The sequence below is a fragment of the Paroedura picta genome, chromosome 8 (assembly GCF_049243985.1).
Source record: "Paroedura picta isolate Pp20150507F chromosome 8, Ppicta_v3.0, whole genome shotgun sequence".
Classification (NCBI taxonomy): domain Eukaryota; kingdom Metazoa; phylum Chordata; class Lepidosauria; order Squamata; family Gekkonidae; genus Paroedura; species Paroedura picta.
The window spans coordinates 26,999,655-27,012,781 of NC_135376.1; the positions used below are offsets into that span (position 1 = coordinate 26,999,655).

Consider the following 13,127-nt stretch of genomic DNA (forward strand, 5'->3'; position numbering starts at 1 on the left):
CTGAGAATGAAGAACAATCCCCGTCCCTGTGGTACACAAACCAGTAATCAGCATGGCTTTATTCAGAAGCGCCATCTGACAGTCTGTGCTTTCAGAAGGCAGAGTTTGTGGCACTGCTCTCTTTTTACAATGCTGTGCCTGAAATATCTTGTCTTGTATCTATATATAATTTCATTCATGCATTCCATAACCCAGATAACTGTGTACTACATTCATGCCATAAATTTCAAACCAAATGTAAATACTACTATTGATCAAAGCAGATGTTGTGGCTGTTAAAAGCTATTTCAATGACACCTTTCCCCTAGTGCCGTAGTATTTACTAGGAATCTCTGTGGGTACGTATCTATTTCAGTGCAGTCAGAAAACAGAATTGCACACTCATAAGTCCATTAAAATCAACTCTGTTCAGGATTGCACTGTTGTCCATGAAACAGTCACCTGTACAGTAGTTGTTAATGCTATCTGCTAAAGGATAGTGCCTAGCTTTTAGAGGAAAGTTAACATCGTAAAAGTAAATTCTACGCTTCCCCACCTTCGAAGGAAAATTCAAGCAATGCCAGTCAGCTACACATCTAACATATTCCCAACCAATTAAGTCATTATAAAAAGGGCCATTTTTATTGATTTCTTTATTAAGATCACATTTAAACATTTATACAAAAGTCCAGTCTTCCATGTTTTGCTTATTTATCCCCAATTCCGCCCTCCCCCCTCCAAAAAATGATGCCTTGACAATTATGCAAGTCCTTCATGATCACCATCACAACATTGTATGTAAAGATTCTCGGTCATACTGAATTATGTGATTTGCCCCTCTGAAAAGAGGCCTTACAAATACTTGCTGATGTGCATGTGTGTTTATATGACTGGCAACCCAGCAAAGCCAAAACATAAAGGTGTGTGATCCTCAGTAGTCTCACGTGAGGATCAAAATGACCCTTCTGGGTAGTGTGTGGGGTAGTCAACCTGTGGTCCTCCAGATGTTCATGAACTACAATTCCCATGAACTACAATTCTCATGGGAATTGTAGTTCATGAACAGCTGGAGGACCACAGGTTGACTACCCCTGGAAGATCCCCACTTCGCACTCCCTCCCAATCTCCAATGTAAGTCTGCAAAAGTTGCCAGTTATGCTCTCAGTCAGCTACTTTGGGTGAACTGCCCCTTCACAACCTGGGCTTCCGGAGCAAGGTTTTGCTGAGGTCCTTTACTTCTTCTGGGCTGCTGACTCTCTCGTACCCTAAAATGGACATGGGCTGGTGGCAATACTCCTCCACTTGCCTGATCTGCTGAAAGCTCAGTGCTGTCCTCCACGCATTCACTGCCTGGCTAGCGTTCCTGGCAGAGACCACAAAGGGCTTGGAGGAGTACCCAGGCCCACTGGTCATGTTAAGGGCGAACTTCTCCATCTCAGGGCTCACCAGCAGGTTGACAAACCCGTACACCTGCCGCAAAGTCTTGATGGGGTCCACCACCAGGTCCTCATAGCGGACCGCCATGTAATTACCCTTGAGCCAGTCAGGTGGGCGCAAGGCAGTCTGTAGGGTCTTTGCCATGCTGCTGCAGATCACCTCCATGGCCCCTAAGGCATGGTAGTCTGAGCCCCCTCCCCCTTCCTTCTTGCTATTCAGTTTGTGCCCCGCATCCAAGAAGGGCATGCGATGGATGCGGGGGTCTCTGCTCCTCACGACCTGCAGGCTCTCACGGATGAGCCCGTGGCGGGACTTGATCCTCGAGCTAGCCACTGCTCTGGGGTCCCGGACCAAGTGGATGACTTTAAGAGCCAAGGAAGGGTCCTGCATGAGGGGCGCCAAGACCGTCAGGTCGAAGACACGCACCCCTTTGATGACCAGGGTGTGGTACTTGAGGCACTCCTCCTGGAAGAGGCTGAGCTGCTGCGGTGGGCACTTCTTGCACACCTTGTCATCCACCATGCCGACGACCTCCTTGCGGTAGGCCGAGCACAGGGGCAAGGAACAAATCACCTTGTTGGTGGCCGCCCCGAAGATGCCCAAGGTGGTGAGGTTCTTCCCAGCCCCGGCTGTGCTGTAGAGCTGGAAAACAGACAGGTCACAGCGGTAGAGGGAGCTCAGCATGTCCCTGGCGGCCCCCTGCAGGGAGACGGCGTCCCCCGGATACAGCTTCTGCCAGACGTGCCACACGGGCTCGTAAAGAAAGAAGACTTCCGGATTCTGGTTGAAGAGCTCCCCGAAGAAGGAAGACCCCGAACGCCAGGTGGTGAAAACGTAGACCAACTGCCGCTTGCGGGCGGGGGGCACGGGGGGGCCGTAGAGTGCCCGAGTGTCCGATCGGGACTGGGAGGCGTAATAAGGCAGCTGCTGCGGGTACGGAGTGCGCCGGGCCAGGGAAGGTTCGCTGCACTGCTGCGGCCCCTTGTGCCACTTGTAGTCCAGCAAGTTGAGCATGGTGAGGAGGAGGAGCAGCACGTAGCCCAAGCAGAGCACCAGCGCCTTCCTGCGGAAAACCTTCATGCTGCCCGGCTGGGGCAGGAGACCAGCCCTGCCAAGTGTGGCTCATCACAGGCGGATGCTTTGGCATGGCAAAGGGCGGCAGGAAGCGTCGTCAGCCCGGCTGCCCCGGGGCTTCCCCGCAGACGAAGAGCGCATCGTCCGGCCTCTCGGCGACCCCCCTCGCTGCTCACCGGGGTATGGCACGGGCGCCTCCTGCGGCCGCCCCCCCCCCCCCGCCCCCGCCAGAGAACTTGCCTTTCCGGCCTCCGCGGCGCCCCCGCCCACCCGGGAGACGCGGGGCTCGGACCAAGAGCGCGCCAGTCCCCCCGGCTGAGGCTCCCGCGCTGGCTCAGGCGAGCTCCCGCCAGGGAGGCACGGAGGGGGCGGGCGGGCGGAAGAGGAGGAGGAGGCCCCTTGGCACCAAGTTAACGCATCATCCCAGGCGGGGAGCGGGACACGCGGCTCGCCAGCCCCTCCGCCAGCCCGGGGACTTTCCGCTCGGCAGCAGAGCCGGCGCCCGAGCCAGAGCCTGGCAGCGGGGCAAACTTTGCGCGGTGGTCGAGGCGCCGAGGGCTCGGGAAGTGCATGGCGCGGCTGGCGGGAGGCAGGGGGCGCCCAGCGGCGGTGGCGGCGGCGGCGGCAGCAACTCCTCCGGCGTGTGCCTCAGAGCGGCCGGATCCGCCTGCGGCCGCGGGAGGAATCCGCTAAGACGCTGCAAGAGGCTCGCCGGGTCTCCCTCCGACTGGCCTCGCCGCCGCTCCCCAGCGCCCGCCGGCCGCTCGATCCAGGAGGCGGCGAGGAGACGGCACCGGCAACCGGCGCGGGCTCTGCGGTGCTCAGGCGGCGCCGCTCCATCGCCAGCCCATGGGGACGCGGGCAGCCGCCAGCCGGGATGCGAGGCGAGCGTCGCGGAGCGGGAGACGAAAGAGCGCGACGCGGTCGGAGCAGGAGGCGGCGGCGGCAGCAGCAGCAGCAGCAGCAGCGCCCGCCGGCCGTGCTCGCTTCCCCCTCTACTGAATGGCTGCGGAGCTGCAGCCTCCAACGCGGCCGCCCCCGCCCGGCCTCCGCGGCCCTCCTCTGGCCTCCTCATTGGACGCGGCGCCTGCCACTCGCCCGAATCCTCCCCGCCTCTGGCATGACCTGGCTTGCGCCGCTCTTCGAGGCTCCGCTGCGGAGAAGGCTGGCGGAGAGGGCAGGCGGAGGCGGAGGCGGAGAGGCTGGCGACCCGCTGAGCCAGAGGCGCCGCCCGCTCCCCCGCCTGCCTGCCCCGCGCACCCCCAACCCCGCTGCCCTGTGCAGGATCCCCCCACCCCCTTCGGAGTTGGGCGGGGTGGGTGGTGGAAAAAGTTTTCCAAAGTGCCGGTTGAGCATGTGGGGGAGGGAGGGGTGCTCCCCCAAGACATCTCTTCTTGCTTTGCAGGCATTGTCTGTGGAGAACTCGCGAGTGAGGAGGCTCACGGCTCCTCTCAGTTCCGAAGGTTGCGCTTCTACAGCATGCCTGACAGGTTGTGAAATCTGGAGATGCGCTAGACTCAGGAAGCTGGCTTTAAATGGCATGAAAAGAAGTGGGCTAGGTGGATACACACTTCAAGCGGAGGAAGAAAGCCAGCTTCACAGAAGTGCTGGAAAGTAGTTCATCCTTTATTTATGACTCCCCCGAATTATAATCAACATATACTGAAACATTTCCCCAGTTTCACCCACAAAGAAGAGGGGAAACTTCCAGAACAGTAGCTCTGACAGCCTGTTGCGTTAATAGCAAAGATGTTCCATGCATTGTGATACGAGCTTTTGTAAATAGGAGCCTGCTTTGATCACATGCATAAAGCAGATTATGTGTGGATACTTCTAGGCATAGTGGTGGAAGGCAAATATCGGCACTCTGAGACTTGACAATCAATGAAATAGTGGCAGCAGATATCATCCAGGAATCAATCAACTGAGGTGAACTAGGAAATGGAAATTGTTTTGCAGAAAGAGAGAGAGAGAGATTCCTGCAGGATTTCATTATTCTTTAGGTTTTGTAAGATGATGACGTTAGCCTTTCAGTCACGTATATCTGGATACAATTGGCGTTGGGAATTATCGATTTGGAATATGGTAGTAGAATGGCATCATTTGGGAGGTTCCTTTTTATAAAGGGTTGTAGCAATAATGTCAATGCAAAAAATTAGGCAATTTTATTATTGCAGTTTTAATTGGGTGCATTCTACTGCTTTATTACATGGTTTCTAATTTTGTAATTCAGTTTTATTGCATTGTTTAGGCAATATGCCGGTTTGGATTGCCCTGTTTTCTAATTTTGTAATCTGCCTAGAGTTTCAATAAGACAGGCAGTCTGTAAATGAAGCAAATAAATACAAATTCCATCTCCAGAACAGACACACACGTTTAGGGGGGGGGGTTCTGGTGAGCCACTGTTTTGCATGCAGAAGGCCCCAGGTTCAGTCCCCTGCACCTTCAGTTAAAGCAGGGGTAGTCAACCTGTGGTCCTCCAGATGTTTGTGGACTACAATTCCCATGAGCCCCTGCCAGTATGTTCAGGGGTAGTCAACCTATGGTCCTCCAGATGTTCACGGACTACAATTTCCATGAGCCCCTGCCAGCATGCTGGCAGGGTCTCATGGGAATTGTAGTCCATGAACATCTGGAGGACCACAGGTTGACTACCCCTGAGTCAAAGGATCTGGGAAAGACCTCTGCCTGAGACTATGAAGAGCTACTGCATTGATGGACTGATAGTCTTATTCCGTATAAGACAATTTCATATGTTCCCTTGATGGGCCATTTGGGATGCCAAATGTAGTCATCTGTTTGTGAGTGTCTCCCTCCAGACTTGTGTCTGGATCTTTTTATTTGCTGTTCTCATTTTGCAAACTATCCATTATCAATGTCAACAGCACAACTTATGATCTGTTAGGTCTATAAATCACACTAAAAGAGGGAAATGGTACACCTCAGGCAATACTGTTTTATTTATTCAGCCTAGTATTGGGCGAGGGGGGGGGGATGTAGATTTGCTATGCATTGAAAACCCAGATTTGGTGAAGGATACCTAGGGACCATATACTTCCCCCCATGCTTTTTAACATCTGTATGTGCCCTCTGGCACAGCTGGTCCAGGGATTCAGTACACTGATGACACCCAGCTCTATCTCCTGATGGATGGATGGCCAGACTCCCCTTCGGAAACATTTGCCAGTTGTTTGAAAGCAGTTTCTGGATGGCTCAGGCAGAGTCGCCTGAAACTCAACCCCTCCAAGTTGGTGGTCCTGTAGCTGGGTAGGAAGGAGCAGGAAGCATGCCTCCCCTGGATGGGGTGCAGCTTATGGCTGTACCTGCAGCCAGGAATTTGGGAGTAATCTTCGATGCCTCCTTTTCTATGGAGGCTCAGATCATGAAGGTAGCCCAAATGCCATTTTACTATCTTTGCCAAGCTGGGCTACAAGCGCCCTACTTGTCCCCTGAACATTTGGCCACAGTGATCCATGCAACAATCACTTCCAGATTATACTTCTGTAACTCGCTCTTTGCAGGCCTTCCCTTGTCTCTGACTTGATATTTCAGTTGGTGCAAAATGTGGCCGCGAGGGTCCTCACAAGATCATCTTGGAGGACCCACATCCAGCCTATGTGAAGGCAGCTGCATTGGTTACCAACTGGCTTCCGGGTCAGGTTCAAGGTTTTGGTTCTTGCCTTTAAGGCCATCCACGGCCTGGGCCCTGCTTATCTGAAGGACCACTTTTCTCCTTACGCCCCCCATAGGGCTCTTTGCTCTGCAGGTATGAATCTGATGGTGGTCCCTGGCCACCGGGAGGCTTGACTGGCCTCGACCAGGGCCAGGGCCTTTTCAGTCCTAGCCCTGACCTAGTGGGATGAGCTCCCAGAAGAGCTGAGGGCCCTGATGGAGCTGTCATCGTTCCACTATACTGTATTTTATTATTTTACTGTAAACCGCCATGAGCTAGACTGGTTTCAGGAGTGGCAGGAATAAATCATAATATAAATAAATAAAATATTGTGGCAGTGTCAAATTTTTGGGATCAGGCCACCTGTGTAAGTGCACACCTGTCACTTACAAAGCCTCTCACATTTCTTTCACTGTCCAGCTGGAGTAGGATTTTCCTCTTTGTTTTGAGAAGATGCTGATCCTGCTTTGGATAACAAGCCACTTAATCTTGCCAGATTTTGGGAACTAATCAGGGTCGACCTTGGCAAGTATTGGGAAGGGAGACTTCCAAGGAATACTTGGGTCACGATGTGGAGGCAAGCAATGGCAAACCTCCTCAGGGCTCCTGCCTTGGAAACTCCATTAAGGGTTGCCCTTACCCTAATGTGACTGGACAGCAAAAAAACCCATCCTTATCAAAAGATGTCACATGGCTGCTGCTGTTACTGTCCTGAATATGTGTTTATTAATTAGCTTTTTAAATGTCTCCCATTGCATACAGTGTGATCATATGTATTCATATAGTCAGTAGCTAAATACGTTTGGGGGCCTTAGGAGGAATCAGATCCAAGTGCCCTCTCTCTGTCCAGATTCTCATTCTCTTTCCACTGGTCTCAAACATAAAATTTGTTCTCTGGCTGCTTTTGGCACTATTCTGAAAGTGATTTATCTGTAACTAAAATGCTGTTTGTTTTGGAAAGCAACAACTTTTAAACTATGATTGCCCTTTGCTTCAAAATTCTGCTTGTGTGTTTGTTCAAGAAAAGTTACCCCTTTGGCTACATTTGGTCTTATTAAACCATTTTGGTGTGGGAGGGGTTTGCATAAAGGATTAAGCGACCAGCAAACATTTGGGGAGATTTTAGCTTTGATGTTTGCAATCTTTTTTGTTTTGTTTTTGGTCAGGGACAAAGCTGCTCTTACAGCTAGTGAGACAGGAAGTCCTAATCTTAGGAATACAGATTTTTTTAAAAGTAACCTACAATAATTGACACATTTTTAACCCAAACAGATGTAATATAGCTATTGCAATATCCTATGCACAGTAATTGGATCTGATGCCTGCATTTCTGGCCAGGGTGAGCCTTCCTGTTATAACAAAGGTCTGTAGAATTGCTCCAGCCTATCTGTCTGCAATGGAGTCTGGGATGCCAATTCTTCAGGGGAGATAGGCCTCCAATTCCTTTCCATCCCCCAAATCATTACTGTTTGAAATTTCCTGTATGTGACACCGTTGCTCTGGATAAATGTAAGGGAAGTCTTCCCTGTACACCATAATGGTGTATGACACAGGCTACACTATGAAAAAGCCCTGTATTTTACCCTTCTTGAGTTGGAGTCCTAAAGAAGGGCATTTGCTAAAAGAGAAAACTAGTCATGTGTGCAGAAGAGATCTGATTCAGTGATCAGTGGCATACCTAGTCAGTTTGGTGCCTGGAGCAGGCAAGAGGGCAGGACTTGGTGACACAGGGCGGGCATAATCAGGCAGCCCCTGCAGATGCTTTTATCCTGGAAGGAGTGGTCATGCCACCTGTGGGCCCCCGACAGCAAGGAGAGGGAGCAGGAAGGAGAAGGGCCTCAGACCTGCCAATTTTTTCCTTGTGGCTGGGCTGGCAAAGTGACTCACTCACCACTCAAGAGTGCCCACGCCACAGCTCCATTCAGTTGGACATGGCTAAGCCAGTTCCAGCACCGGACTGCAAACCTACATAGTCCATGCCACCTTCACTGGAACCTTTGCCTCAGCTGCTGCTCCATCCCTTTTTGGCCACCTCTTTGCCACCCACTTTCATCAGCTTCAGTCTCTTCTGCAGCTGCAGCTGCTGCTGCTGCTGCTTGGCTCCAACCAGCACTTCCACAAAGAACGTATGAGCCTTGAGGCTCAGTTTATGCAAGGCGATACTCTTCTCCACTTGGCCTTGCCCCAAGCTGGCGGTCTCAGAACCCGCCTCGCCTCTCCTTCCAGGCCACACCAAGTTCTCCTTTGCACCTCAAGCTTCTGAGCACCTGCCCCGCCCCCCTGCTTCACCAAACCTTACCCACCCACCTGTCCTAGGTGCCAAATAGGCATCCAACTCACAGAGACCTGGCAGAGGCTGGAGTGTGGCTTTCTGCCCCAGTCTCTCTGGTCCACTCTTTTCCCAAGCCAAGTTGGCCTGGTACCACCCCTCCACTGAGCTCCCAGGGTCAAGCCCCTGGTCAGCAGGGCTGGGGCCATACCCTGGTCTTTGGGTGGAGAGCTGAATTTGGGCAAAGAGCCATGGTGGGCAGGGAAGAGACTCACGAGCAGTGGCTCCCCCCATCAAGTGGTGCCTCTCCATCAAATGCACGTGTCCTGGTTGCCCCACTCTAGATACACCCCTGCCAGTGATTTCTGTTGTGAGGGAAGAGAACTGTGCCCTGATACGACTGCCTTTAACTTGTTCAGATTTGTTGGTGTGATGCCTATATCAGAAAAAGTAATTATAAGAATGCATTAGGTAATTTGAATTGCTTAAACCAATAGAAAAAACTATTATGTGCCATGGTAACAAATCTAATCTGCTTTTGTTTCTAACTATTGCCTATACAGTATGTATGTGTTAAATGCCATCAAGTCTCTTACAACTTATGGCAACTCTATGAATTAATGACCTCCCAAACACCCTATTGTTAACAGCCTTGCTTAGGTCTTGCCAACTGAGCACTGTAACTTCCTTGATCAAGTCAATCCATCTCATGTTGGATCTTCCTCTTTTCCTGCTGCCTTCGACTTTTCCTAGCATTATTGCCTTTTCCAGTGACTCTTGTCTTCTCATAATGTGACCAAAGTATGATAGCCTCAGGTTGGTTATTTAAGCTTCTAAGGAGAGTTCTGGCTTAAATTGATATAGACCCCACTGATTCATCTCTGGCAGTCCATGGTATCCATAAAACTCTACTCTAACACAACATTTCAAATTAACCATTTCTTCCTGTCAGCTTTCTTTATAATCCAACTTTCACACTCATGCAAAGTAATGGAGAATACTATGGCATGAATTAGTTTAGCTTAGAGCCAGTTTAGTGGTTAGGAGTGTGGATTTCTAATTTGACAAGCCAGGTTTGATTCCCTGCTCCCCCACATGCAACCAGCTGGGTGACCTTGGGCTCGCCACAGCACTGATAAAGCTGCTCTGACCAAGCAGGAATATCAGGGCTCTCTCAGCCTCACCTACCTCACAGGGTGTCTGTTGTGGGGAGAGGAAAGGGAAGGTGAACGTAAGCCGCTTTGAGACTCCTTCAGGGAGAGAAAAGCAGCACATAAGAACCAACTCTTCTTCTTAATCTTGGTCTCCAGCAACACTGTAGCTATTTTGAAGAGTGGCCAAGTTGAAACTGTTTCTGATTTTTTTAAAACTACAACTGTTGAGAAGATAGCAATTTTGTAATACAAAGTTTATCATACTTGATGTGGCAAAATATGAGGAAGCTTAGAGACCAAATCTTGTAATACTGAGTCAATTTATTTATCAAAAAGGAAAAGAAGAAAAATAAAATCCAGCATACACACAGAGCTGCATGGTCCCAGTCTGAAAAACAAAGGACAGGACTCCCCGCATAGCTCAATGCAAGTTTTTATATTGCAATTGTAGAAGAAGTTGGAGATATGAAGATGATACCACATTACTGGCAGAAAACAGTGAAGCCTAGAAATGACTAATGATGATGGTTAAAACAGAAAGTGCCAAAGCAGGATTAAAGCTGAACATCAAGAAGACAAAACTAATGACTATTGGGGAATAGGCTGAAGAAATTGAAATTGTTCCAAGATTTTCTGTTCCTTGGTTCCATCATCACACGAAAGGGAGACTGCAACCAAAAAATGCAAAGGAGATCGAGGCTGGGAAGGGCAGTGATGAAGGATCTAGGAAAGATTCTTAAATGTAAGAATGTGTTCAGGATTCAACACAACTGCTTAAATTATCCTTGTTATATGTGAGAAGGCCCAACTCCCTGGGGCATAGAAAATAGCACTAAAGAATACCAATTATCAAATTGTCTTCCCAGGAGTCCTGGGCTTCATCAGTGGTTTATCAGGGGGTTCCCAATGGCTGGTGAGAGCAGACTGAAAGAATGACAGGTCACTAAGGCCCTGATTCTGGTCAGGATGGTAGTATGTGGAAGAAGAGGCTCCAACCTCCTCCTGTGCTGTTTTCCCAACCTGAAGGGCACCCCACAATACTATTAGAGGGAGTTTTCTACAAATGTCACATCTAGTTTGGCCCTCAAGGCCTCAATCCTAAACAAATTTGCTCAGAATCCAATGATTGCTCCAGAATTTATTCTGAGGATCACACTGCCACTGAGCATACAGTTATGGCATAGTAGAGATTTGATTCTGGAACTCCTGCTCTCACAACATTCAAACCACCACACTACAGAGACTTCCTTGAAAGGATTTAGAGGGCTTTTTTTTTAAGTACATTGTGCCAAGATATGCGCCAAAACCCAACGGAAAATTCTAATTGCCAGTGAGGTGTTGTGATGGCCAGGTGCTTTCTCAGCTGCCTACTCTTTCTGTCACACCTTGCAGTAGAAATGATCGAGTTGATTTTAGTTATGGTATAGGTTGCGAGTGGTCAGTAAGACAATGTTAATTAATAACTTAGTTGGAATTGCATGCCGCTATTACAGAAGAAGCCTAAGGAGGAAGAATAGGAATCTGAGGTACTTTGTACTAGCCTCCTTCCCCCTTCTCATCTCCTTCAGAGATTCATACCAACACCATCCTTTCATAACAGAAAAAGATGAGACTACTGTCTCTTCTTTAGAAGGGCTCAGTGGTAGATAAAACAATATAACAAGTTATGATTTTTTAAGGTACAGGACAGCAGGACTCTGCTTTAAACAGTTACACTTTCACACACCCACAGCTTTACTGAATTTAGAGGATATACCTTTTTGTGTAATGGAGCAAACAACACGACTCAACTGTTTGGTTTAAATGGCTCCAAAAATCCGCAGGGAGCAGAAAACAGAGGTTTAAAGGGGTTGGCTGTCTATGAAAGCCCCTTTAAACAGCTGGTATATAGTGAGCACTTTGCTCTGCATGGAAGAGAGATGAGAAAAGAAGCACTCCCTCCTGCTCTCCTGCTTGCTCTCTGGCATAGCATCTTAAAGAGGCAACATACAACAGCCTGCAGGGTGGAAGCAGTTCTCCATCAGAGGTGGGTATCAGGAAAAACAGCTGCTATCTTTTCCCAGCAACAATTCCCAGAATATATATTAGGCTGATCCTGCATTGAGCAGCGAGTTGGACTAGTTGGCCCATATGGCCATCACAATATATATAATGTGCTTTATCCTGAATTTGACGTTTCCCACATGCACACACTCATTACATAAATGAATGTGTTCTAGGCTACATTGTGTTTGTCTGTGGCCTAGGGTTATCAGGTCCTGTAGTGCCCCCCCCCCCCGGCCACTGTCAGGGTATGGGAAGGCTAGGATTGCCAGATGAATTAAGGGTAGAATCTGGGCAGAACAGGGACCTCAGTGGGGTACAGTGCTATAGAGTCCACCCTTGAAAGCAGCTAATTTCTCCAGTGGAACGTATCTCTGTAGTCTGGAAATGAGCTGTTATTCCAGTAGGTCCCCTGGAGGCTGGCATCCCTACTGTTAGCTTAGCCAGGCATTTGCACAAGGTCTAGAAATACGTGCAGGCCTTCCTCGTCAGACAAATGGATGCAGAAAGCCTTCCTGGGTGACAGGGAATTTGCTTTTCAGCCATTTGTCCTTGTCCAGCAGCAAAATGTCAGTTTATAAACAGCAAGCCCCTTGCACAGGGGAACTCGAGCACTTATAGCCAGAGTGACATGGCATCAGATCAGACTGGCAATTGCAAAGTTCAGTTTGTTAAAAGACTGAGCTTCTTTGGGCAAAATGAAATATCGTGTTGAAATGCAAGCATGAAGCTACAGCTGCTATAAAACCGTCTTTAAGAATAGGTCTCTGCTTTTTCACTCTGCTAGCCTTCCCATACCCCTTTTAAAGTCCAATGTCAAATCTTGAGCCCTTGGCTTTGTTCCTGCCCAGCTTTGTATGCAATTTTGGCTCAGATTCAACAAGCTCATTAGCTTGCTGAAGCAGGCTCATTTCCCTTGCATAAATGATTTCCCCCCCCCCTCAGCCATAGCAGTATGTGAAGTTCTGCTTTCATTTTACTGAGTTGACAAAGGCCTCCAACATATTGTTGATCTGTCTTTTGTTGATTGATTTGCCTTTGCTTATTAACGGCCCTTTTTCTTAGCACAAAACGTCATTGTTAAAAATCTGAATACATGTTTCGTCTTCTGTTTTGTGGCTTGTTATCCTTTCCTGCAGGAGACTGTGCGCATGTTAACAGCATTGCCCAAGGAGGCTGAATGGGAAACAGTGATCCTATATTATTCAGATATTTTCACTACCTGCTCCAACAATAGTCCTTACCACTATCCAATAGTTCTTACCACTTGTTGGCAACACAGTGAGAATTTGCGTGCTTCCACCTTTGGTAAGAACCAAACTATGTCTTTGACTGTTAACATTAATGACTCAATGCAAGGAGGGAAATAAAATTTGGAGTTATTTGGCAATAGAAAGAAATGGTTATTGGAGAAAATGACACTCCTTTGAAAGCTGAAAAACTGGCCCTCAATCAAGACCATGAGCTTCATTTCTTTTGTCAGTTAAATACCACAGAG

At 49.0% G+C, this 13,127-nt stretch overlaps 1 protein-coding gene across 1 annotated transcript; it reads right to left on the bottom strand.

Annotated features, from left to right (window-relative positions):
- Window positions 1-614: 614 nt before the first annotated feature.
- On the bottom strand, window positions 615-3,702 carry CHST2 (carbohydrate sulfotransferase 2). Its single transcript, XM_077348756.1, has one exon. It carries the CDS (start codon window positions 2,494-2,496, stop codon window positions 1,171-1,173), a length of 1,326 nt encoding a protein of 441 aa, XP_077204871.1. The 5' UTR covers window positions 2,497-3,702; the 3' UTR covers window positions 615-1,170.
- Between the last annotated feature and the right edge of the window lie 9,425 nt (window positions 3,703-13,127).

Coding starts and splice junctions, on each gene's coding strand:
- CHST2 (XM_077348756.1), bottom strand. CDS start 2,496: ATGAAGGTTTTCCGCAGGAAGGCGCTGGTGCTCTGCTTGGGCTACGTG.